The sequence below is a fragment of the Mesoplodon mirus genome (genome assembly GCF_964341445.2).
Source record: "Mesoplodon mirus genome assembly, chromosome: 5".
NCBI classification, from domain to species: domain Eukaryota; kingdom Metazoa; phylum Chordata; class Mammalia; order Artiodactyla; family Ziphiidae; genus Mesoplodon; species Mesoplodon mirus.
The window spans coordinates 184,759,082-184,784,842 of NC_138980.1; the positions used below are offsets into that span (position 1 = coordinate 184,759,082).

General features: G+C 61.7%; 1 protein-coding gene across 5 annotated transcripts; it reads left to right on the forward strand.

Moving 5' to 3' along the window:
* Positions 1–322: 322 nt before the first annotated feature.
* LOC309803721 (tubulin polymerization-promoting protein) lies at positions 323–24,256 on the forward strand. 5 transcript variants are annotated; one of them, XM_082620349.1, is made up of 4 exons: positions 323–1,212; positions 16,472–16,792; positions 23,097–23,250; positions 23,388–24,252. In XM_082620349.1, exons 2-4 carry the CDS (start codon positions 16,476–16,478, stop codon positions 23,580–23,582), a joined length of 666 nt encoding a protein of 221 aa, XP_082476475.1. In that variant the 5' UTR covers positions 323–1,212; positions 16,472–16,475; the 3' UTR covers positions 23,583–24,252. The 5 variants fall into 5 exon arrangements, with proteins under 5 accessions (XP_082476475.1, XP_082476474.1, XP_082476473.1 ...); XM_082620348.1 differs by having other exon boundaries at positions 324–1,212; positions 16,475–16,792; positions 23,388–24,251; XM_082620347.1 differs by lacking the exon at positions 323–1,212 and adding an exon at positions 1,922–2,028 and having other exon boundaries at positions 23,388–24,251.
* The last annotated feature ends 1,505 nt before the right edge of the window (positions 24,257–25,761 follow it).

Consider the following 25,761-nt stretch of genomic DNA (forward strand, 5'->3'; position numbering starts at 1 on the left):
CTCTGGGATGACTCTGTCCCTCACACACTTCTGCCCCCGGAGTCTGGCACTCACCTCCCAGAGCAGTTCTGCCATCGGCAAACCCGCACATTTATGCCACAGCGCTTGCACAGGTTTTGAAAGTGGACCGAATGCTCGCCTTTTGGCTAATACGATACTGGGAACATAATAACGAGTAGTGTTTTTCGTTCTTTCGTTTGCATCGTTAATAGTAACTTCAGCGGTGCTCGGGGCTGTGTGGGACAGAGAAGGTGCAGCCCAGCTTCAACCTAAAGAGTCAGGACCGCAGGTCACGAGGAGCGGGCCTCAGGGGGACCTCCTGCTTTCCCTGTCCTTGCGACTCTAAGATCCTGGACTTGCCTGGTGTCCAGAGCGTGAAACTTTTCAGGGAAATGAGAAATAGAAGCCCATCTTCGGCCAGTTTTGAGCAGGAGCAGAAACCAGAGGGGCTGAGAGAAAGGCACGTCACCCCAGGACCACGGTGGGGATGGGCGGGCTCAGCCTGCCTGTCCCTGGTTCCCAAAGGGTCGAGAAAACCGCATCCTCTCTCCCGGGGGCGGGCGGTCTGTTGGACAGCAGCACCTGTGACCCCTTCTCTGGCTCAGCACCCCGGCTTCCCCTGCTGCCTGGCCCGGCCGGAATCCCAGGTGAAGTCGGAAGCTGCTGCCCGCAATTCCGACTCAGACGAGACCTGAGAGCTGGGCAGAGCCTGGGGTCAGGTGTGGGGTCTCTGCAGCCAGGACGAGCACAGAGACTGGGTGGGGGGGGGAGGGAAGTCTGTGGCCAGATGGGCCATGGAGGTGTGTATGTGTAAGGCTCAGGGTGGGGGCTTTGCAGCCAAGAGGGGAGGACAGGGCCTGCGGTGGGCTCCTTGGCCAGCGCCAGGTACCACGGCAGTGAAACTAAAGGCCACGCTTCCCCCTGGAGCCCGGGCATCTGGACAGTTTGGGGCGGCTTGCTCCACTGGAGGGGGGCCTGGAGGATAGAGAGGGAGACCCCTGCACCCCAAGTCTCAGGACTAGAACCTCCCTGTCACCCCGGCCCCAGAACCTTCGGCTGAGCAAACTCCTGGTGAAGGCGGGGACGCGCCCTGTCTCCGAACCCACCCCTCCTGGCGCAGAGCCGGCCTGGTGGAGAGGAAGCAGCAGGTGTCCCGAGAAGAGAGACGAAGAGACCCTGGAAGAGGCTCTGAGGTCTGCAGCTTTCACCCAGGTAACCCGCGGAGGCCCCGGTCGGACGCAGGAAGATGGCCCGCCTCCAGCTGGAGTCGGAGCCCGGGTTGGGGCGCCGCCGCTCGCCCCCGGGAAGGCGTCCCAGCTGCGCACCGCGCCCAGGGCCCGGCACGGAGCCGCCTCCCCGCCTCTGGCCCACCCCAGCCAGGCGCTCGCCTCACCCTCCCACTGTCCCCCAAACTCTCGCGGGGCGGCCCCACTCCCCGCCCCACCCTGCTCCCCTCCTTGAGGCCCGAGCCCGGTCACCCCGGACCCCAGCGTTGGCCCGAGCGTCTCCGCAGAGAGGCCAGCGTCCAGCCGACCCAGCCGGGAGGCCCGTCCTCGCGCCCATCCGTCGACCCGCGTCCGGGGTCCCGGAGGGCCAGGTGGGACCGCACGGGCGACACCCCGCCCCGCGGAGCCGTGTGGCCCTGGGGCCAGCGCCGACCCGCCTTGTAAGGCAGGGTCCGCGCTCGGACGGCCTCAGTGCGCCTGGCAGCCCGGGAGGGAGGGGGCGGGGCGGAGCCGCCAAGAGAGTGCGGGGCGGGCCTGGGGGGCGGGTCCGAGAGGGGGCCAGTGGGGGCTGGGGGCGGGTCCTGGGACGGGTCCTCCAATAGGAGCGCGGGGAGGGCAGGGCGTGGGGCGGACCGGGCGCGGAAACTGGGGGCCAGGGGGCGCGCCGGCGGGTCTGGGGGCGGGCCTGAGGCCGGGGGCGGAGCCGGCGGGCTGGGAGCTGCGGCGCGAGCGCAGGCCGGGTACCGGGTTGCTCGCGCGCGAGTCGCGGAGGCGCCGCCGCTGCAGTCGCCGCATCTCCGAGGTAAGGGGCAGCGGGGCTCCGTCCCGGGGCGCGGCGCGCAGGGCCACCTGCTCCTGCGGGCCGGGGCGCGCCACCCATTCCCGGCGCCCGCCCGCGCCCCTTCCCCGAGGCCCAGTGCGTCCGTGCGCCCCGCGCCCCGGAGCTGCCGGCTATCCGCGCGGCGCTCGGGCCCCCGTGGCTGCGTCCGGGCGCGGGTTTGGGGACGCGGGGGCGCGGGCTGGAGCGACCGGCGATGCAAAGGGCAGGTTTATAATTGGGCCCTAAATGAGGCTCCTCGGCCTTTCTTCGTGTCGGTGCGTAACGCGATAGAGGACTCCCCTCGCAGCCCCTTCCCTCTCCGTGTCCTGCTACATAAACACCGTTCACATGCCCAGGCCTGGGGTGGCGGCTGCCAGCGAGACTGCGGGACATTAGGGCTTAGAGGGTTTGAAATGAAGCCACTGTCATACAGCACGAATTTAAGGAGCCCCAGGGCCACAGAAAGGGCCGTTTGTGTCCAGGGGCCGAGAATGTACGTGATCCTTTGGCGAGAACTCGGCCGTCCCTCGGTCCGGCATTAACGTCGCCATATCGGTGCAGGTGAGAGGGTCAGGCCTACACTTTGCAAATCCAGAAGCATCCCCGGAGGGGTGTTCTGTTTTCTTATCGCATGTGGGCACATAACCCGGCAATCAAGATAAAGAGGTTGGCTGCCAGTGTATTTTTTCCACACGCCCCTGGGGACCAGTGCCCCGCCCTTGAAGGAGGATCCAGAGAAACCCTTTATTCTGCGGTTTCAGTTATGTAAATGAAGCCTTGAAATGAGGTGGGAAGAAAACCCTCCCTGTGACTGCTGTTTTGATAGGCGCTTTGTGCTCTGATGATGGGACACCTTTTAGGCTAAGCTGGCTATGCTGTCATCCGTCTGTGTGTTTACTGGCTAATTCATCTGACGTTTATAAACGATAAAAGACCTAGCTCCCACGGCCCCCCCCGCCACCACCTCCCAGGACTCCCCGTGGCCAATCTCTCAGGGAGGGTGCGCTGGGGGGGTGCTCCCCAGGGCCTGGGCCAGCCCCTGCCGCCTAGGAGGTGATCAGTAAACCCTGACCTGAACTCCAAGTGCCCTAGGACCACATCCGGGGATGGAGCAATGGGCCTGGGGAGGGAGAGCTTGGAGCCGGCAGGAAATGGGGGGAGGGGCGGGGGCCATGGGACAGGCGCCTTGCGAGTGCCTTAAACTGGACTCCATGACCCCTTCTCTGGTACCAGCCCCTGTTCCCACCACGTGGTTGGAATCCCAGGGCTCAGTGATGAGTGATGGGGGAAGGGGGTGCTGGTGAATTGCCTGGGGGCATCTGCAGAATGCGTGCCACACAAGGGTATGTGTGTTTTCCTGGGGAAGGGGCCTTCGTGATTTCCAGAAGGATCTGTGACTCAGAAAGGTACCCTAATTTATGTACTACATTAAAAAATTCTTCTCCATCTTTTTGGAATGACGAAGTGATGGAGATTAGTGGGAGCTGTGTTGGCCGAATTCTTATCTCCTCGGTGTTGTTTGGCTGATCTTCGTGAACCCGTTGAAGTTGCAATAAATAAGCTGTTTTAACTGTATACAAGGTTATAGATGCTCATTGTGGGAAATGTGCAAATCACAGGAGAGTTTCGTGAAGAAAATTAAAATCACTCGTCACTGATTGAGGATTAAGAGAAATCTTTGAGCAGCCAAACTGTCCTCTGGGGCTGCGTCCTCGTGGCTTCCCTCGCTGGTGGGCAGTGGAGCCGCTCCCTGCAGAGGAGGCTGAGAATTAGAAGCTTCCTCAGGGAGAGGCTTGCTGGCTTAGCGCCAGGGCTATTTATAGCTGGTGATGTTGCTGTGAGGCCAGAGGAGCACGTACAGGAGCCGCCATCCGGGGCCACTGGGGCCACGAGGCACAGCCCCCACTGCACCTTGAAGTATCAGGGCCTCCCTGGGTCGGGAGGTCTGTGCCCTGGGCCCAGCCTGGCACCATCTGGAAACCACCCCAGACCGAGGGTGCCGGGCACTGTGCAGAGGCCACCTGAGCCCCAAACCCTGGACCAGGCGGATGCTGGGATTAGGCAGGAGAATCGACACACGCCCAACTCCTGCTGCTTGAGCAGCAGGTGTTTCCTGGGAAGGAAGGTGGGGAGCTGCCTGGGGGGTGCCCAGCGGCATCTGGGGCTCAGACGTGGTCTCCGGCGCCCCGCTCTTCAGCCCCTCCTCGGGAGACCAGCCCCCTCTTGGGGTGGGGAGGTAACCATGGTGTCACAACCCATGGAACCCCCAAGCTTGGCACCCCCAGTCCACAGCATCCCCGCCACAAGTCCCAGCTCAGCAGAGTCTCTTCAGAGGGGGAACGTCCTCAGTGGCATCCACATGGCAGTTCCTGGAAATGGCTTTGATTGGCCCTGCTGGGGTGACAGGGGAGGGTGCGGGTTCTGTGATCTGCAGCCCCCAAGAAGGGCATATGGGGGAAGGGCCGCTCCCCACAGGGACGTGGCATGCTGTCTCCAAATCTCGTTTGCTGACAGGGAAGCAAGACTGTTTTGCGCTTGCAGATTTCCCCTTTAACTGTACGGGATGTGCAGTGACGTGCAGTGAAGCTCAATTGTAATTTAATGTCTAAATGTCCAAATGTAGGACCTTCCTTGGTGAAGAAATGTAACAAGTCTTTCACAGGGTGTGAGGAAATGATGGTGTTCTGACTTTGGTACCAAACCCAAGTGTCTTCTGCGACCCCCCATTAGCTGGGGGTGTGTGTGAGCTTACCCTCGGGAGAGCACATTCATGGCCACTTTTCCTTTTCTTAATTAGATTTGTGAAAAGGAAGGACTGGCCCTTACCTTTTTTCAAGCCTAAAAGTTAAGAACACCTGGAGCCCTTTCCTGCCCATCGCCTTGTGTCCCACAGAACAGTGTCCCCGTGTGTCCCCCTGTGTCCCCAGCATGTCCCATGTCCAGTTGTCCCAGCACAACCTCCCCTCTTTGGGCCACAGTCCCAAGGTCTCATCCTGTAACCCTGTTGCACCCATTTGTTCAACAGACATCAGGTGCCAGGTGAGCCCGGCCAGGTCAGCCCCGGGAAGCTCTCGCTCCAGCGGGAATGTCACAAAAGCCAGCATCCTCCGGGGGCCTCGTTCAGGCCTCACGCTCCCACTGCCTCTGGGCGCGGGGGGCCACGGGCCTCGGAGCCTGGGAGGAGCCCCCAGCACCAAGCTGCCTTCCTGGGAAGGCGGTTCCCGCAGCTCATCTGGGCCTCGTCTGCCCGGCCCTGGCCCTGCTGGCTGCTCGGCCCCCAGGCCTCCAGAGGTCCCGGGCCGCTCCTTCTTCCTCCTGCCAGGGGTTGTGGCTGCCCCCCAGCCCGTTCCTGGGGAGGGACTCTGCTTTTGCTGTGGTTTTACTCCCTGCGCCTGTTTCCCGCCCCCCCTCCGGTTTAGTGTTTAACCTTCCTGCCTCACAGCACGTGCTCTGCGATGCTGGCGCGTTTCGGGCAGTACCGCGTGGAGCCGGTGCCTGCTGCGTTCCGTGAGCCCCTCACCGTCCGCTGATCCCTTGTGTGGGCCACGGGCCTTGGGGTTATTTCCATTCTCTGGCGTGGCTGCCTGGAGCCCCCCTGCGTGTTCCTCGGAGAACACGTGCGAATGTTTCTGCTGGGCCCTCGGCGCCCCGTCTTAGCCGATGGTACCGGCGGCTCCCCGGAGTTGAAGCCCCTTGACGGCCGCGCTCCACAGCCGCCGGCAGTGGGCAGGGCGCAGTGGCCTCTTGGCGGGTGGCCTTCTGGAGGGTGCGTGCCAGAGCCTGCGTTTCAGGCTAAGGTAACGAAGCCAGGCGTCCCCGCCAGTGACTGGGTGTCTGGATGTGCTGGGCCTCCTCGAGTCCCTTGCCCGTTTCTCTAGAGCTGTCTTTTTCTGGTTGATCCACAGGGTTCTTTCTAGATTCTGGAGACGGCAATGTGTGTTGCATGTAAGAGACACCTTCTCTGCCCACAGCTGTCTTTTCAATCCTTAGTGATATCTTCTGATGAATGGAAGTTCTGAGTTTTAATCTGGTGCCATTTAAGAATCTTTTCCTTTAGGGTTAGTGGTTTTTGTGTCCTGTGTAGAGTCTTTCCCACCCAGGACATCAGATACTCTCAAACATCCCCTTCCTGAGGCTTAATGATTTTGCCTTTCCTGCTTCAATCTGTACCTGAATTAATTTCCATTTTTCTCCATGTGTCTGTTCAGTCAGCCCATCTCCTTTTGTTGAAAAAGTTTTCTTCCCCGCTTTTCCTTTGTTGTCCACACTGTCTCTGCACCTGTGCGGGTGGATTGGAGGCTCTCTTCTGCCCAGTGGTTTATTTTCTGTCCTTGTACCAAGACCACACACCACACTGGCTTCATTTCCAGAACTTTCCATCAAGTCTCGAAACCGCTGGGCAAACCCTCCACCTGTTCTTCCTTCAAGATCGCTGGTTAATTCATGGTTTTTTGCCTTTTTGTGTATATTTTACAGTCAGCTTGTCTCACTACCCAGACATAAAAAGTGTTAGAATTTTTATTTGGATTAAATTAAAACTGTGGATGAATTTAGGGACAATTGACCTCTTTGTATTTCAGACTTAACCCATGTTCATAATATCACTGTTCTTTCAATAATGCTTCATAGTCTCTGTGTGGACGGTCTTACACATCTTTTGTTAAATGTATTCCTAGGTAATTCATATTTCCTCACTTTTTTTTAAATGGTATATTTCTAAATACCTTTTATTGTCTGGTTTTGCTGCTACATGGAAATAGATTTTTGTATGTTGACCATGTATCCAGAAACCTTGCTAAACTCACGTTGATTCTAATAGTTTTCCTGGGATCCCTTTGGATTTTGTGTGTACACAGTCATAGAAACTGCAAATAATGCCAGTTTTATTTCTTCCTTTCTACGTTTATATATTTATTTCCTTTCCGTATCTTACCACACTGACACAGTGAGTAGAAGTGGTGATAGGCAAGCGTCTTTCTCTTACTCCAGTTTGAAAGGAAAATTTTTCAATATTCAAAGTGTGATGATTTTGTAGCTTTTTGTAGGTACCCATTATCAAATTAAGGAATTTATTTCCTTTTCTAATTTGCTCAGAATTTTTACGGTGAATAAATGCTGAAATCCATCAAGTGCTTTGGCTGCATTTATTAAGATGATAATATGATTTTGGTTCTGTGTTGTGTTATGTGGTGAATTATATTAAGTTAATGTTAAATGAACCTTGCACTCCTGGCATAAACCAAACTTGATTGTAAGGTATTGATCCTTTTTATCTATTACTGGATTCAGTTTGTTAATATTTTGTTTAGGGTTTTTGTATCTGTGTTTGTAAGTGAGATTGGCATCCATTTTTCTTTTCTTGTAACGCCCTTATCAGGTTTTGGTACCAGGATTATTTTAGCCAGAATGAGTCGGGTGGGGTGTTTCATCTTTTACTCTTCTCTGGAAGAATTTGTGTAAGACTGACAGTATTTCTTCTTTCGGTATAAGGAAGAATCTGCTGGTAAAGTCATCCAGGCCTGGGGTTTTCTTTGTGAGAAGGTTTTAAATAAGAATTCAAATCCTCAATAATTATAAGAATTAATAATAGATACAAGAGCAATGATAAGAATATATTTCTTCTTGTTACTGTTTGGTAAAATGGCTTTTGTTTTGTTTTTAGGAATTTGTCTGTTTCATTTAAATTATCAAACATGTTGGTCCAAAATTGTTTATAATATTCTCTTATTATATTTTAATCCCTTAATATCTGTCGAGCTTGTAGGGATGTCCTCATTTTCCATCTGATATGGGATATTTTGACCTTCTCTTTTTTTTACTTGATTAGCGTCCCCAGTATTTATCAATTTTATCAGTGTTTTCAAGGCATTAAGTTTTGATGTCGTTGGTCCTCTGTATTATAGATTTGTTTTCTAATTTATTAATTTGTACTTTTATCTTCATTGTTTCTAACACCTTTGTCCTTAATTTGCTGAGGTTTTTTTCCTAACTTCCTGGATGGCAGCTTACCTCACATATGATGGTGTACCCACATACCATTTTCCTATGTGTGTACACCATACACATGCACATGTGTATGTACATGTGTGCACACACACACGTTTCCGCCATGTCTAGCTGTTTTCTTTTGGGTATTTCTGATCCACGAGTTCTTTAACCTGCTCTGCTGTGAATCCCATCCACTGAGTTCTGAATTTTAGTTATTGTGTGTTTGTTTTACGGTTAGAATTTCCAAGGTGTTCTTTTTTCAGATCTGCTACCTGCATTCTTACAGGCCCCATTCTTGGCTGGAATTCCTCACCTTGTTCTTTTTCTTCTTTGCACACGGCGCGCACTGCCCATTTCTTCTCTGCACACGGTGCACGTAGTTACTTTAAACTCAATGTCTGATCCAGCTCCAGTAACTGGAGCCTCTCGTCGTTTCTGCTTCCTGTTGTTTCTGCAAGTTCTTGGCACTTGTTCCCCCTCTTGGGCCTGGTTATTTTTTTTATCATCATATGTGGATATTGTGTTTTTCCGTCTCCAACGGTCGTCTCCTCCTCAGGAGTGCTTGTGTGTGTCCTGCCGCTGTTTGGGGCACCAGCGCTCCAGATCCCCGCATCCACGCTGGGGGTAGAGGGGAGCCGGCCTGACCGCCCCTGACTCCCAGGCGCCCGTCCGCCCACCCCCAGGGCAGGGCTGGTCTGTTCAGGGTGCCCTGCCCTCCCGGGTGGGGGGCCTGGGGCTTTTCAGTCCCCGTGGTTGGTGGGAAGCCTCCCAGCTGTCTGGCACGGGGTGGGTGGGGAGTGAGGGCTGGGCTGCAGACCACTGCGGAGACCCTCGGGCTGCCTCCGGCTTTGCGCTTCACACCTGCGCCGGCTGATCTCCTCTTCGGCTGCTTGGGGCCAGGAGAGGCTTTGCGGCCTGCAGGCGACACTGCCGCCCACCTGCCAGCCGTCAGACCCAGGCAGCGGCCCTTCCCCGCAGGCCCCTCTGCTCTTCCTGGCCCTGCGGTTGGCTTCCCCGGGCCCCGGCCTGCCCCCCACGCTGTGGGCTCCGTGGGGTCTCGGGCGGCCTGAGAGGCCTGGCCCCAGGACCTGCCGTGCGGGCACGTGGTGACCGCAGGGCGCCTGCCGTCGGGGAGAGGCCAGGCCATCCGCGGGCAGCTCCACGTTCCTGGAGCTAACAGACTTCCTGTTGAGGGTCTCACGTGCACGCCAACTCGAGGCCGGACCCCGTCTGCGGGGAGGGGCCTCTGCCCGCTATCGCCCCTGGGTTCTGTGCCGCCTCCCAGGCTTCACTCCTCTGGGCCTTTGCAGGCGCTTTTCTCCGGGGCAGGGACCCCCTTCTGGTGTCCCTGCTGTGTGCGGGTCCTGCGGCCGCTGTGACAAAGGACCACAGACTTTTGACTGAAAACTACAGAAATATGTCCTCTCCCAGTTCTGAGGCCAGACTCCCAGTCCGAGATTGAGGTGTCGCAGGGCCGTGCTCCCTCCAGAGGCACCAGGGAGGGTCCCTCCTGCCTCTTCCAGCTCCCGGGGCTCCGGGCATCCCTGGGCTTATGGCGACGTCCCTCCCGTCTTGGCCTCCGTCTTCACGTGGCTTCTCTGTCTGTGTGTCTCCTCTTCCGTCCCTTGTAAGGACACCTGTCAATGGACTTAGGGCCACCCTGGTCCAGAGTGGACCCATCTCGAGATCCTTAGCTTGATGACGTCTGCAGAGACCCTTCTTCCAAACGAGGCTCCTCCACCTTGCGAGGACGTGGACACACCTGGCTCGGGAACACCATTCACCCACTACACGTGCCCTGCACAGGGTCCGCCCGACCGCAGGTTGGCTGCAGATGCCGTGTTCTTGGATTTTGTAAGAAACTTGCTGACAAACAGTAGAGACCGGCTCTGGGACCGGGGGACTGAGGCCCAGGACATGGTTCCTGGGAGGCCAAGGGGTCCCAACGGAGTGAGTCCCCCAAAAAGCCCCAGCTTCGTGGTGACCCAGAGAAGCTCCTGCTGTCCGCATCAGTTCTTCTGAGGGGCAGGGGTGGCAAACCTGTCCTGGCCCCTTCCTCCCCCCCGCCCCCGTCCCCTCCCCCGCCAGCCCGACCAGCAGGAGCCCCCAGGCCCGCGGGTGCGGCTCCCGCAAGATGGCCACGGCCCCCAGGAAGGCGCCCGCTCAGCCACCCACCTTCTTCCCTCTCGTCCCAGAGAAACCGCGTTTGACTTGGGCGCAGGGGACAGTGTGGCTGTGACTGTGGTTCCCAGGCTGCCCCGAGGGATGGCCTAGCCTCAGTGCAGGAGGTCCCAACCCCACGGGCCTTTCCGGGCCTACGGCCTGAAGCATGTGACCCGGGACCTGAGTGGCATCCTGCTCGGACGGTGCGGCCGCTCGCCCCGTGCTGTCGGGGCCCCTGCAGGGACCGTGGAAGGCAGCGCCGAGCCGGCAGGGCTGCGTCCACGCCTGAGGCTCCGGGACCGTCTGCTCTGCGGGGCAGGCACTCAGAGGCCGCTTTGTGCCCGCCTGGGAGGCCCCGCTGCCTGGGACGAGTGGTCATTCACATCGAGTGTCGGGCAGCCGAGCTGTGGTGGCCGTATTATGACTAAAATGTGGACAGTTGCCAAAGGGCTGTGTCGTGTTCCAGTGGACTCTGAAAGAAAGAGCCAGAGCTGCGGGCCGGCGGCCCAGACGGTGCGCAGCCCCGACGCCTCTGTTCCCCTCGGGCTGTTCCCTCGGAGGCTGTGCCTCTTCCAGGGGCTGCACCGAGGGCGAAGCTGGACCCCGACCCTGGGGGCCTAAGCCCTGGTGGACAGAGGGGAGCAGGGGGAGGCGACGGCATCCATCCCCCGGCTTCTGGCCGCTTGGTCTTTTGCATTTTCTGTCCTAACCCTCACCCGCCCACCTCATCTTGGCTGCACGGGTACAGCGCGCCCACCCGGCAGGGGTCAAGGAGGTTCTCCCCGGGACCAGCTGACCAGGCGCCCTGGCCTCCTGTGCGGCCCCGGAGCAACTTGGGACTTATCTGGGGGCTGCTGCTGTTATTCCCTCGCCCCCTCCGTGCGCCATCAGTCCTGGGACTGGGCCCGGTGGGCTGAGCCGTCCAAAGGGGCTGGGCTGCCCTGGGAGGCGCCTGCTTGCCCTGCACTCTCTCCTCCTCTCCTTCCCGCACTTGGCACAGAGCCTCTGGGTTGCCTCTGCGCGTCCAGCGGCATCCGGCGAGGGGCGTTCTGTGCCCAGGCCCCTGCACGGCCGAGGTCAGGTGCGCTCAGCAGACTGTCAGCCCGGTGGGCGTCAGGAGCTCCGTCGAGGTCCAAGGAGGGCTAGTTTGTCAGATGCTCGGGAACCTGGCATTTCCAGGGCCCGTGCGGTTCTTGCGCAGAAGCAGGGTCTCAGCTGGACCCCGGGCCTCGGGGGCACATCAGCGGGCGCAGCCACGGCCCAGGGACTTGGGCTGTCGGCCCTGGTGGAGGGTGCCGCCCCTGGGCCCGGCTTGCTGTAGACATCTGGAGGGTGCTGGCACCACGCCGGCCCTGAGAACGCAGGAGGGTGGCACGTGGGGTGGGCCGACGGGGCCGAGGACCAGGAGCTCGAGAGCCCAGGGCTCCCACCGCGGCTCGTGCCTCCAGAAGGTTCCTTCTGGCGTCCGCTGTCCCGGGAGCCCTTTCCCACCTGCGGGCCGGTCTCCCGGTCCCGAGCAGCCTCTAGGACGAGGTCGGGGACAAGAACCCCAGTCGAGCTCTAGCGCGTCGTCAGCGACACCCCCAGGGCATCCCGGCGGCCACAGAGCGCTGAGGCCTCTGGATCCCCCGGCTCTCCGACCCTTCAAGTAGGGGGCTCGCCAGTGGGGCTGATGTGTTGCGGGGAGGTTCCGGACTTGGGGTGCGATGCCCGGTGACCCGGCAGAGCCCGTGGTGGGGTTCGGGCGCCGTGACCCGAGTTTCCCCCGGGTCAGTTTCCCGCCGGCCCAGCTCGCTCGGCGTGAGGTGGAGCCGGGTTCCGAGTTCCGGGAGGTTTGGCGTCAAGGAGGCCGGCGGGACGGGGCCTGAGGCCTGAGCAGCGCCCCCGCAGGGCCTGGGAGGCGGGGAGTCCCCTGTGCGGGTCCCAGCCCCCAGACATGCGCATCCCCTGGCCCGCATCCTGCCCCCAGAAGCACGCCCCCCCAGACCCCCCACCCGAGGGCCGGCAGCTTTCCCAGGCCGCCCTCCAGCGAGCCTTGGCCATCCTGGTGCACTCAACACCCGCCTGGGGCTTCGGGCCCAGAGGACCAGGGAGGTGGAATGGGCCCCGGGGGCTGGAAGGCACCTGGATCCCAAGGGGCAAGATGCTTGAGGCCTGGTCCGATGCAGGAAGTGCCTGCAGGTAGGGTGTACATATGGGCAGCGTGAGGAGGGGCATTGGGAACGAGAGGCTGAGAGTTGGTCTGGGGGGCCCGGGGGTGGAGGTGCGTTCACACCTGCGGGAGCAGGAACACACACTCCACCTGTGGTCTCAGTGCACACCTGTGTTCTGCTCGAGGAGGGGGAGCCAGGGGAGGCGGAGCTGCTGTTCCCTTTAAAACAACACGTGGCCCAGCTCACATGCACACGTGGCCCAGCTCACATGCACACGTGGCCCAGCTCACATGCACACCTGGCTCAGCTCACATGTACACGTGGCCCAGCTCACATGCACACCTGGCTCAGCTCACATGCACACTTGGCCCAGCTCACATGCACACCTGGCCCAGCTCACATGCACACCTGGCCCAGCTCCCATGTACACCTGGCCCAGCTCACAGGCACACCTGGCCCAGCTCACATGCACACGTGGCCCAGCTCACATGCACACGTGGCCCTGCTCACATGCACACGTGGCCCAGCTCACAGGCACACCTGGCCCAGCTCACATGTACAAGTGGCCCAGCTCACATGCACACCTGGCCCAGCTCACATGCACACCTGGCTCAGCTCACATGCACACCTGGCCCCGCTCACATGCACCCCTGGCCCAGCTCACATGCACACTTGGCCCTGCTCACATTTACACGTGGCCCAGCTCACATGCACATGTGGCCCAGCTCACATGCACACCTGGCCCAGCTCACATGTACACCTGGCCCAGCTCACATGCACACCTGGCCCAGCTCACATGCACACGTGGCCCAGCTCACATGTACACCTGGCCCAGCTCACATGCACACCTGGCCCAGCTCACATGCACACTTGGCCCAGCTCACATGCACACTTGGCCCTGCTCACATTTACACGTGGCCCAGCTCACATGCACATGTGGCCCAGCTCACAGGCACACGTGGCCCAGCTCACATTTACACGTGGCTCAGCTCACATGCACACGTGGCCTAGCTCACAGGCACACGTGGCCCAGCTCACATGTACACGTGGCCCAGCTCACATGCACACCTGGCCCAGCTCACATGCACACCTGGCCCAGCTCACATTTACACCTGGCTCAGCTCACATGCACACCTGGCTCAGCTCACATGCACACCTGGCTCAACTCACATGCACCCTTGGCCCTGCTCACATGCACACCTGGCCCAGCTCACATTTACACGTGGCTCAGCTCACATGCACACCTGGCTCAGCTCACATGCACACCTGGCCCTGCTCACATGCACACCTGGCCCAGCTCACATTTACACGTGGCTCAGCTCACATGCACACCTGGCCCTGCTCACATGCACACCTGGCTCAGCTCACATGCACACCTGGCTCAGCTCACAGACACACCTGGCCCATCTCACAGGCACACCTGGCCCAGCTCACATGCACACCTGGCCCTGCTCACAGGCACACCTGGCTCAGCTCACATGCACACCTGGCTCAGCTCACAGACACACCTGGCCCATCTCACAGGCACACCTGGCTCAGCTCACAGACACACCTGGCCCATCTCACAGGCACACCTGGCCCAGCTCACAGACACACCTGGCCCATCTCACATGCACACCTGGCCCATCTCAAAGGCATACCTGGCCCAGCCCACCGGCACACCTGGCCCTGCTCACAGGCACACCTGGCCCATCTCACATGCACACCTGGCCCATCTCAAAGGCACACCTGGCCCAGCTCACAGGCACACCTGGCCCAGCTCACAGGCACACCTGGCTCAGCTCACGTACACACCTGGCCCATCTCACAGGCACACCTGGCCCAGCTCACAGACACACCTGGCCCATCTCACATGCACACCTGGCCCATCTCAAAGGCATACCTGGCCCAGCCCACCGGCACACCTGGCCCAGCTCACAGGCACACCTGGCCCATCTCACATGCACACCTGGCCCATCTCAAAGGCACACCTGGCCCAGCTCACAGGCACACCTGGCCCAGCTCACAGTCAACCTGGCTCAGCTCACGTACACACCTGCTCCATCTCACAGGCACACCTGGCTCAGCTCACAGGCACACCTGGCACAGCTCACATGCACACCTGCCCCATCTCACAGGCACACCTGGCTCAGCTCACAGGCACACCTGGCACAGCTCACAGGCACACCTGGCTCAGCTCACAGGCACACCTGGCACAGCTCACAGGCACACCTGCCCCATCTCACAGGCACACCTGGCTCAGCTCACAGGCACACCTGGCCCAGCTCACAGGCACACCTGGCCCAGCTCACTGGCACACCTGGCCCATCTCACAGGCACACCTGCCCCATCTCACAGGCACACCTGGCTCAGCTCACATGCACACCTGGCCCATCTCACAGGCACACCTGGTCCTGTTGCAGGCACATTGCTAACATGGATTCCCAGCCCTCCTGGCTGGGGGCACTGTGTGCTGATGTCACGCAGAAGCTGTGACTGTGGCAGATAAGGGTCTGTCCTGGGTCACCTTTTCTACAGGTTTTGCTTCAGATAGTCACGTCTTAAGGGCGTTGCCCGGGAGAATCATTCTGGAGACACAGGCCTCGTGGCACCTTTTTGGGGCGCGGACAGCCTGTGAGGGGCTGGTGGGCCAGGGGGTCACGTGGTGTCTGAAGACAGCTGGGCCCCCATGGTGGGTGGTCCCTGGAGCCTGGTGGACACTCTGGGGCCGGCTTCCCCAGGTCCGCTCGTCCTGCATCTCCTTCCACTCTGGTCTGTGAGTCCACCTGGCAGCTGCCTTGCCCTCTCCACACCCTCATTTGAAAATGCAAATCCGGTCATGCCGTCCATCCCCACACCCACCGTGAACCCTCATCAGCTCCCAGCTCCGGAGCCCGCGGGGTCAGCCGTGCCTCAGCAGGGCCTGGCCAGGGGACACTCACACAGTGTTCTCTCCACCTCACCTGCCCACCCCCGTTCCTCCTACCCCTGGCCCGGGCCCCACCCCGTGGACCAGCGGCTGACAAGCCTCACGTGGAGGGAGCCGGGCCTCCTGTTTGCCACGTCCACGGCCGGCCACAGCGACGCCTGGCCACGGGGCGCAGCCCACACGTGGATGCCGTTTGTCCTCGATGGCTCCAACACCGGCTGTGTCGTTTCTGCTCCCCGCACCGTCCTGCTTCTCCCCACAGCAGGAAGTCACCTTGGAGAGCTTCCCATCTGCATGTAGGGTCTCACTCCTGTTAGTTTTGTTAAAGTAATTTTCAAGTTACTTTATTAAGCTACAAACGTGGAGCCCAGGACGGAGAGCTGGGTCCTGGGGCTCATCACCACATCCCCAGTCATGTCCACCCTGCCCTGAGCCCCTGGTGTCCTGGACCATCCTCACCAGCCACTGTGCCTTCTTGAGCTGCACTGCCTTTTCTGTTTGGGGAACTTGTAGGTCCTGAGTTCAGCAGGGCCCTGCTCGGGACCCCCACAATGCCAGGTTGCCTACTGCCCCCCGCTGACCACTAGCCGTGACTCTGGGGGTGGGCATTGGTGCTGAGCTCCCGGCTCCCCAGAGCTGCTGGAGTTGGAGGTGTCTTCTCAGCCCCATGGGGACCCGGGCCCAGCTTTGGGCATTCACTGGGCTCCTGACGCCATCAGCCACCCCCCAACGTGAGCCCCCCCTACCCTGGGCGCAGGCCGCAGCCCCGCTCGGCCCTCGGAGTCTCCACAGACCCCTGCTCTCGCCTGGGGCTTCCCTCTTCTACTAGCGGTCTGTTCGGCCCGCTGGACCCTAGTCAGCAGACTGGGCCCTGAGGTGGGCGCAGCAGCGTGACCGGTTCTGGATCCCTTCCCCGAGGATGGTGTCACCCCACTGATGCCCGGGAAGGTGTCACTCAGGGAGCCCCCAGAGCAGGAGGGTCCTGAGTCCCCCAGGAGGCTGGCTCGTGCCCCACCGTGCTGGAGGCTTTGACTGTCGGGGACTTGGCGGCCAGGGCGCCAGGGCTGGAGGGGCCTCGCCGTGTTCTGCAGCAGATGGACACTTTGTCCCGGGGTCGCACAGTTGCTGGCGGGCCACAGCCCCTGTCCGCGGGCAGCGGGGGCCTTGGGCATCTGCCCGCAAAAGCAGGTGACCTCTTGTTGCTTCCTCCCAGTAGCATGGCTGACAGCAGGCCCAAGCCCCCCAAGCCCGCCAACAAGACGCCCCCCAAGTCCCCAGGGGACCCCGCAAAGGACAGGACAGCCAAGAGGCTGTCACTGGAGTCGGAGGGCGCCAGCGAGGGCGCGGCCGCCGCGGGCCCGGAGCTCAGCGCCCTGGAGGAGGCCTTCCGGAGGTTTGCGGTGCACGGGGACACCAGGGCCACCGGGAAGGAGATGCATGGCAAGAACTGGTCCAAGCTGTGCAGGGACTGCCAGGTGATCGACGGCAGGAACGTGACCGTCACCGATGTGGACATCGTCTTCAGCAAGATCAAGTACGTGTGCGCCTGGGACCAGGGGGGTGGGAGCGGGGCTCTGCGTTCTCTCGGGCGGCCAGGAGGGCGACGCCTCAGGACACTCTCCCTGCCCGGAAGAAGATGCCCGGGAGTTTGAACCAGAACAGGCCCCAGTGGGGCCGGGAGCCCAGGTCAGGGACGTGCCGCAGCCGCCTGCCGCAGCCTGAGGGGTCTCAAGTGGCAGAGCCCGGCCCGTGGGGGGCTGCTGGGGGCCGGGGGCACGAGTCCGGGAGGTGGGCGTCTGTGGCGCCGCTCCCCTCAGCTCTGGGGGACGTTCGCGTGTGAAGAAGAGCGGGGATGACGAACGGTGGGCGCCGTGTGCTTGTCCGTGTGTGTGTCTGCACGCGTGTGCACACGGGCTCGGGCGTGTGGTCCGGGCGTCGATAGGCCCCCTCCCCCTTCTCCCGCCCTTCACACCCCGGGACCACACCTTGAGGACAGCAACAGCATCTCCGAGGCATCACACAGACACGCACACACGCGCACGTGCATGCCCACACGTGTAGAACTCAGGTCTCCACTCTGCTGGTCACGGCTCACCCGGAGGACAGATGCCCTGGACAGGCCTTGGAGACCGCGTGTGCAGGAGGCACGGGCAGTGGAGGCACACGGGCCCTTGTGCCCCTTGGGAAAGGGAGCCCCATCTGGTCCCCGTCCCGCTCTGGAGGGCAGGACACTGCTCAGACACTCAGGGAGGAGGCTTGGCCCCTGGCGCCCAGGCACTGCGGGGGCCCCACCTCAGAGCCTGGCTGCTCTGGGCCCCAGGGTCTCTGCCTCGGCTCGTCGCGGGAAGTGGGCGGCTGCAGCCCCGGTCCGGCGAGGGGTCGTGGTCAAGACACGGTCAAGACCAGTCTGTGGCTACTCCCCCTCTGCCCTCCTGGACCTGAACTCCCTGTGGGGTCCCTGTGACCTGTGTCCCACTTGGGAGAGCCTGTTCTGGGGGAGGGTCCCCCAGACCTCCCAGCTGTGCAGCGGGGGACCTTGCCCTTGGGAACGGAGAGGGAGACAGTGCTCCCTGGGGGGTCCTGGGGGGGTGGTGCCCTGAGTCGGGTCGTGGGGTCCTGCAGGACAGGCTGGGAGCCACACCTGGGGGACCAGGTCTGAGGAGTGTGGGGCGCGGTGGGGACGCGCGCGTCCCGGCGTGCGGGTCGTGGGACCGCGGCCGCTCCAGGTGGCAGCCGTGGCAGAAGCGCCGCAGCTCGCGGGAGCCGTGGGCGCGGAACCACACGGGTCGCTGACTGCCGATGGCTGTTTCTGTTTGGGGCGGTTGCCATGACTCTGCAGCCCTGCCGCCAGCCCGGTATCTGCAGCCTCTGTTTAGGCCGGTCGTCATGGCAGCGCTTGTTTGTTTGGATGTTGCTATGTGTTAAGTTTTAAACACGATTCTTGCAGCTCTTCCCCAGGCCTCGACTGAAGACTGCCGTCTCCGGGACCAGGGCTTCCCCCGGCCCCGTGCCCGCCCCCCCCACCCCCCAGCCCCAGGGCGGAAGGAATTAACTCAGGACCCCGTTCCCATAAGCACGAGTGTCACCCCAACAGTCCCGCCGGGGGCCCGTGGGCCGCAGGGTCCCCTGCGTGTGTGCCCAGGTGGGAAGGCCGGGGAGGCGGATGGCGGCTCTGCTGGCCCTTCCTGGCCCCCACTCGCCGGCTTTCTGGCCAACGGTGGCGTTGCCCGTGACTCTGGAGCCCTGTCTGGGCTGCAGGTTAGGAGGACGCACGCCGGGGCGGGGGACGCGGCCCATTCTTGCTGCACGGGCTGCGGAGGGAACCGTCTGAAGCGCAGAGCTTGGCGCATCGGTGCAGAGACCCAGGCCACGCGGGATGCCTGCGGGAGCGGTGGGCAGGGCAGAGCCGGGTGCGCTGTGCAGTCCCAGACACGCCAGCGGGGCCCAGCGCCTGCTCGGTGCCTGGCGCCCGGGCCTGCCCTGCCCTGCCCTGCCCTGCCCCTCCCTGCAGGCTGGTGGGTGAGGCTGCGGCATTCGGGGCCCTGACCCCAGCACGTGCTTCCAGCTGTGGCGTTGGGGGTCTCACAGTGTCCTCCGCGGGGGCCTCTCCTGGCCGCCCGAGGCTGTGCAGGGCATCCAGCAGCTTCTGCCCTGGCCTCCTTGGGGCCTGCCTGGCGTGTCTACAGAGGGCCAAGGCTTGTGGGGGCAGGAATCGGGCAAGTCCGTCCATGCTGGCTCCTCAAACCGCTGATATTGGTGTTGGACGCCAGTGCACACAGGCCTTTTGATGACCTTCCCCAAACATCCAGAAGTGGTTTCAACGACCTCAGGTGCATCTGTCCCCAGAACCCGTCCCTGAGCCTCCAGCCTGCGTTAGGCCCTCGCGAGGTCGGGAGGAACTTAGGATGCTCTTCCCTGCTTGGGGGGCAGCTGACTGTCGGGGTCACAGGTGCCCTTCAGGCGGCCGGCCTGGAGGCCGCCAGACCTGGGTGTGAGCAGCCTCCTTCCAGGTTGCCAGCAGCGTGGTCCCTGGGGCCCAGGAGCAGGGGGCTGGCATCTGCCCGCTCCCAAGGCCTGGTACCAGACGTGTGGGCAGCTGCCACATCACACTGCATCCTCACCCTGCATCCAGGTCCTCCAGACAGCGCTCCCGTGGCCACCCGCACAGCCCCGCTGGCCCAGGGTCTGATGGGAATATCCCGGGGGCTCCCTCCTCTGGCCCTCGTTGGTGCCTTAGCCTCCCCCTCCAGACCCCACTTCCTGCTCTCTGGACGGGTCACCCAGGTCCCAGCTTCTGCTGCTCAGGGGAGCCTGGGAGTCGGCTTTCTCCAGCCCCCAAGTGGCATGTTATCTGTGGTCCAGAGGGGGCCCCTTGCTCCGTCCTAGGACATGTTAGCCAAAGTCCAGCGGCCTTCATGACGCTGGCCCTGGAGACACAGACCTCTGTCCTCGGAGGGCTGTGCTGCCCCCCCCCCCCGCCCAGATCCCTGGCCACCGAGTGTCCCTGGTGACCTTCAGGAGTGGCCGGGCTCAGCCCTCTGCCTGCCCTGCGTTTGGCCTGGAGGTCTGGGGACACAGGGCCTGGGAAGCACAACCCATGGGGCCTCGTGTGTGACCAGTGACCCCATTACTGCTGGACCAGCTTTCCAGCAGAACAACGGCCTTCTGAGCAGGGCACTGGTTGGCCCCAGTGCTGAGCCGGGAGGAGGGGGTTTGGTGGGGGGACCCTCTCCGGTTCTGTGCACTCGGGAGAACAGGCTCCCTGTGTGTGCGGAGCCGTGTAAAGTGATCACGTGTCTCCAGGGAAGAGGCTGGCAGTGTCATTCGAGAACTCCCCAGGGACTGTTCCCAGCGGGGGCCGCGGGGCCCCCTGGGGAAAGCTCCCTGCCAGCCCAGACCAGGCTCTGAGACCCTGTCTGGCGGTCACGGTGGGGACATGTGGGGACACCCGGCCCCGCCAGGTGGAGCAGGCAGGTCAGCGCCCTGGGCCCGCACGTCCACTCGATCTGAATGCGGCCTCTGACGGAGGCCCCGTCGGCCATGCCCCGCCCCCAGCCCGAGTGACTCACACTGGTGGTGCCTGGTGCCCCAGCGGCCGGTCACCAGGCTGGCAGGCAGGCCTGGCGTCCGTGAATAGAGACAGGAGCGCCTTGGACAACCCAGGACAAACAAGTGGGGCCCCACGACCGTCGTGGGTCAGCGACCAGCAGGGATGGCAGGTTCCCCGCCCCAACAAGGCCAGGACCACGCTGCCCGGGACAGCTGGGCCAAGGGATCCCCCCAGCCCGGCCCACGGACCTCAGAGCCGCTGTGGTGTCGCAGCCAGGCTTTGAGGGGTGGAACCCACCGCCGGACACGGGGGCTCTGATGAGGCCTGCGGTCCAGGTGCCCCTCCCGACAGCCGTCCAGGCCTCTCGGGCTCCGCTCCCCACCCGCCCACATGGCCTCGCTGGCGGCACGACTTGGTCGTCCTCCCCGTGGCCCCTGCGGCTGTGTCCTCCCTCCGCTGTCTCCCCGACCCCGGGGTGGCCGGTCAGCACGTCCCGTGTCCTCAGACTCACGTGTCAAGTGCCTGTGAGTCCCGGCATGCGCAGGGGACGTCCTGAGGCATGTTTATCGCTTACCGCTGGGCTGTTGGAGTTCTGGTGACTGAACAGAACCACGAATAGGAGAGTGATACACACAGGTTTACGTGCGAGTGAGACCCAGGAGGGGTCAGGGGCTGTGCATGGGCTGCCGGCCCACCTTCTGGGGGTTGCTGCCGCCTGCACCCTTCCACACCGTGGTGTCCTTTTATCTGGTTTACTTACTTCCGCTGTCCCAGTGGGTGTGTGGCAGGGCCGCATCCCGGTTTAACCTGATTTCCCTGGTGCCCAGTGACGTGGAGCGTCCTTCACGGGCTGGTTTGCACTTGTAGGTCTTTGACAAAGTGTCCGGTTCAAATATTTGCCCAACTTTTTTTTTTTCTCTTTCTTGCGGTACACGGGCCTCTCACTGTTGTGGCCTCTCCCGTTGCGGAGCACAGGCTCCGGACGCGCAGGCCCAGCGACCATGGCTCACGGGCCCAGCCGCTCCGCAGCATGTGGGATCTTCCTGGACCGGGGCACGAACCCGTGTCCCCTGCATCGGCAGGCGGACTCTCAACCACTGCGCCACCAGGGAAACCCTGCCCAACTTTTTACATTGGGTTTTTTCTTGTTGTTGAGGTATAAGAGTTCTTTGTGTGTTTCAGATACAAGTCCTTTATCAGATTTTCTCCATCTGTGGCTTGTCTTTTACTTCTCTTAACAGTATCTCTTGAAGAGCATGGTTTTAAAATTTTTGGTCAAGTCCAATTCATTGTTTTTCTTTTATGGACTGTTTTTGGGGGGTCATTCCTGAGAAAATCTTTGCCTAAGCCAAGGTCACGAAGAGTTTCATTTGGATGCTTATCCAGAAGCTGGATGGTTCGGGGTCTGTGATAAATGCAGGACTGTGGTCCAGTTGAGTTAAACTTGTAGACGGCGTGGGGCACAGGCCAGGCCCTCTCCTCTGTGCGCAGCCTCCAGCCGCTGAAAGGACAGTTCCACCTCCATTCACTGGCTTTTGCAACCTTGTCAAAAACCCTTACATGTGGCCTGTTTCTGACTGTCCTGCGGCCGCTCTGCGGCCGTGCCTGTGGCTTTGCGGCCGGTGCTGACGTGGGGGCAGCCCCCTCCCACTCTGCCCTCCCCTCTCCAGCCGGTCCCCTGGGTGCCGTCAGCTGCGCTGTCTCGAGCCCTTGGCTTCTGCAGGCAGCCTTTCTGTTGGTCCCCGGGGCACCTCCCCCCACTCCTCTTACTGTAGAACATTGAGAACCTCACCGGATGGATTCGCTGGGGAAGATCCAAGGTGGCATAAGTGCTTTTCAGTTAAAACTCATAGAGACCAAGAGCCAGTCTAGAGCCATTTTGAAATTGCGAGAATGGACTTCCCTGGTGGCGCAGTGGTTGGGAATCCGCCTGCCGATGCGGGGGACATGGGTTCGAGCCCTGGTCTGGGAAGATCCCACATGCCGCGGAGCAGCTGGGCCTGTGCGCCACAACTACTGAGCCTGCGCGCCTGGAGCCCGTGCTCCACAATGGGGGAGGCCACTGCAGTGAGAAGCCCACGCACCTCAACCAAGAGTAGTCCCCGCTCGCCACCGCAACTAGAGAAAGCCCGCGCGAAGCAACGCAGCCAAAAAGGGAGGGAGGGAGGAGAAAGAAATTGCGAGAATGACCTACCAGATCCCGGGCGGCCGTGGGATGCCTCCGGATGAGGAGCTGCTCCCGGGTCCCGGCTGTGCCCCAGCGCGCCCAGTGCTGGTCAGGCCCTGGCCATGGGGAGGCGGCCCCCAATCCTGTCCCCGAGTGGGGACCGTGCCCCCCACCCCCTGGCGACCCCGCGCAGGCCGGTGGCCCCAGCCAGGACTGCAGCTGCCTTGTGCCGTGGGATCTGACGTGCTTTTCACCCTTTCCCTCTGATGAAGGCGACATGCTCGCCCACTTTAGCACCAGACCAGGATGTGTTGGTGTCCAGTCGTTCATGAAGGACGTGCTTCCTGTCAACTTCACTCCAGGACGATTTGTATTTGCTGCCATTGCCGACGGCAGCCGACTATTGGGTGTAACGCCGCAGACCAGGGCGGGGCAGGGCACGTTCTGTGTTTTAATGGATGACTCGCTCTGGGCTGTGGGAAAGAGGTGGGGTGAGGGGTCCCCTGATGTCACCGAGGCCCTGGGTGGGGTGCGGGTCCCAGCCCAGTGACTGCTCAGCGCCTCCTCCCCGTGGGGGTGCCTGGGCCCGGTGGGCGCCCCCTGAGCCCCCTCTCCCTGCAGGGGCAAGTCCTGCAGGACCATCTCATTCGAGCAGTTCAAGGAAGCACTGGAGGAGCTGGCCAAGAAGAGATTCAAAGACAAGAGCGGAGAAGAGGCCGTCCGGGAGGTGCACAGGCTCATCGAGGGCAAGGCCCCCATCATCTCGGGGGTGACGGTGAGTTCGGTGCGCGGGTCTCGGGAAGGAGGCAGAAGCGTGGCTCCCGGGCACCGGCGGCCCCCGTCCACGGTCTGGGCCCCTGGGCTGGACTCGCCCTGGCGGCTTCCCTGACCTCGTTCCCCGCTCTCTTGCAGAAAGCCATCTCCTCGCCCACCGTGTCGCGGCTCACGGATACCACCAAGTTCACGGGCTCCCACAAGGAGCGCTTCGACCCGTCGGGCAGGGGCAAGGGCAGGGCGGGCCGCGTGGACCTGGTGGACGAGTCGGGCTACGTGCCGGGCTACAAGCATGCGGGCACCTACGACCAGAAGGTGCAGGGGGGCAAGTAGCCGGCGGGGCCTCCTCCCGTCGCCCAGTCCCCCACCGCCTCACACTTCGTTACATTCCTGTGCTTGCAGGCAGAACTCGGACCCGGGGCGGGGCGGGGCGGCCGCGGAGGCTCCAGGCCCGCCTCCCTCCCACCCGGGCCCGCACCCCCGCCACCCCAGCTTTGGCCCCGACTCACCTTTCCTAACACACCTGCCTCGTGCCCGCCAGGAAGTGGGCAGATGGCCCTTTCCAAAGTGTCTCCCGGGTCCAGACCACACCGGCCACTGGTTTGCAGCAAAGGGGGCGTTTTAAAGGAGCTGGTGGGCAGACCCTCACGGGGCAGTGTTGACCCACAAGCGCCAAGGCACCAACCAGCAGCCCCAGTAAAGCGGAGGGAGCCCCGGACAGGGCGCCGCGGGGCCTGGCGAGCCGCACGGAGGTGTGGGAGGCGGGGCTCACAGGTGGAGCCTGACAAGAAGGTGGGGACAGTCCCGTCTCGGGGCAGAGGGCCCGGCCCCGCGTGAACGTCCCACGGATGACGCGCGCTCGCAGCCCTGCGTGGCCCTCGTCACCCCGCGTGTCCCCTCGGCCGCGCGGGGAGGCGGGGCTCAGGCCGCAGGGCGCGGCTCACGAGGAGAGACGCGGGACGAGCGTGGGCCGCGGCCCCTCCACCCCATCAGCTCTCTCCTCCCCCAGGTCCTCTTGGTCGGAACAACCCAGCTGATCCCGACGTCCCAGCGCAGGTCCTGGAGAGGAAGGACTTAGGCCACGGTTGCCAGGTGTGTGTGCAGGGGGCCCTGGGTCAGGGTCGGGGGGGCCCGGGCGCCACCTCGCGCCACCACATGGCGGGCCTGCTGACGGGCTGGCGGGTGTCCGCACGGCCAGCGCCGTGGGCTCCGGCTTTCACTGAAGACCCACCCGCTCGGCCCTGCATTCTGAACTTGAAGTGCCCGGGGTGTCAGGGTGACTCTCAGGTCTGATGGAGTAAATCTTTTCAGAAGACCTCTGGGAAAAGGTGAGTGGGTGCGCTTGAGTCTCCAAGCCTCCTGGGGGCTTGCTCTATCTCACCTTCAGTGACAGGCTGGCTGGTCCATCTCAGGACAGAAGACTCAGCACTTGAACTTGATAAATGCCAGTTACATCATGTCATAGGTGATGTCATTGTTCCTTCTTCCGGGACACCTGTAGGACTCTGTGTCCTGGAAGCTCGCATTTTCACCACCGTAGATGTCTTCTTTCCACTGTCTGGTTCTTGGAGGATAATTTAGTCTTCAATCTCCTTGCAGTGCGGACATTGCTTCACTTTTCTTGGGGTGGGGGCAGTGTGGATGGGGTGGGAACAGATGGGGGACGGGGTTGGGGAGGGGCTCTGTCCGCACTGCGGACAGGTTAGGAGATCTGGGACCCCCCCTGCTTCCATGGTGACCACGGCCTGTGAATCTTGGCCATGGTCGTGTCGGGGGCCTGGAGGTGACGATGACCTTACGGGTCATCCCAGCACCAAACACAGACTCTGGAGCCCCAGGGAGGCTGGAAAACAAGATGCAGGAACCAAAATGGGGCAAAAAGTGGACCCAGGCACCATCATGCCCCAAACGGCTAATTTCCTGAGCCCGACACCAGCGGTCTGCCCTATAGTGAAATCAGGATGTCCCAGAGGAGGTGGCACCAGGACAGGGCACGGAGGGAGAAGGCGGCTGTTCCCAGGGTGGGCAGGGGCACAAGATGGCCCCAGGGCCCCGGCCCAGGAAATAGCCTGGAAAACACTGAGCAGTGAGAAATGAGCCCAGAAACCTGAGAGTGTGTGCAGCTGTGGCGAGTGGTGTGTGCTATGTGCTGTGTGTCTGTGTGGCGTGTGTGATTGTGTGTGTGTGTGTGGTGTGTGTATTTGTGGCGACGTGTGTGGCATGTGTCTGTGGCATGTGCGGATTGTGTGTTTTGTGTGTGTGTATGTGTGTGGTGTATGTGTGTGTGGTGTGTGTGTGTGTGTGGTGTGTGTGCGTGCCTGCGTGTGTGGCGTGTGCTGTGTGTCCGCGTGCAGCAGCAGTGTGGAGCTGTGTCTCAGGACGGTTGGGGCAGGAGAGCCTGTCGCCTAGCGACCGGCAGGGTTCCGGTGGCCGTGGCGACGGGGGACCAGGCTCCTGGCAGAGGGCTGAACGCAGAGGAGCTGGCAGGACAAGCCAAGGCTGCAGTGGGAGG

Bases quoted from the DNA above. Each gene is read 5' to 3' on its own strand.
- LOC309803721 (XM_082620345.1), top strand. From the start codon at position 12,134: ATGCGCATCCCCTGGCCCGCATCCTGCCCCCAGAAGCACGCCCCCCCA. The intron at 12,379-16,471 runs GTAGGGTGTACA...GCTTCCTCCCAG, and splicing joins GATGCAGGAAGTGCCTGCAG to TAGCATGGCTGACAGCAGGC. The intron at 23,251-23,387 runs GTGAGTTCGGTG...GCTCTCTTGCAG, and splicing joins CCATCATCTCGGGGGTGACG to AAAGCCATCTCCTCGCCCAC.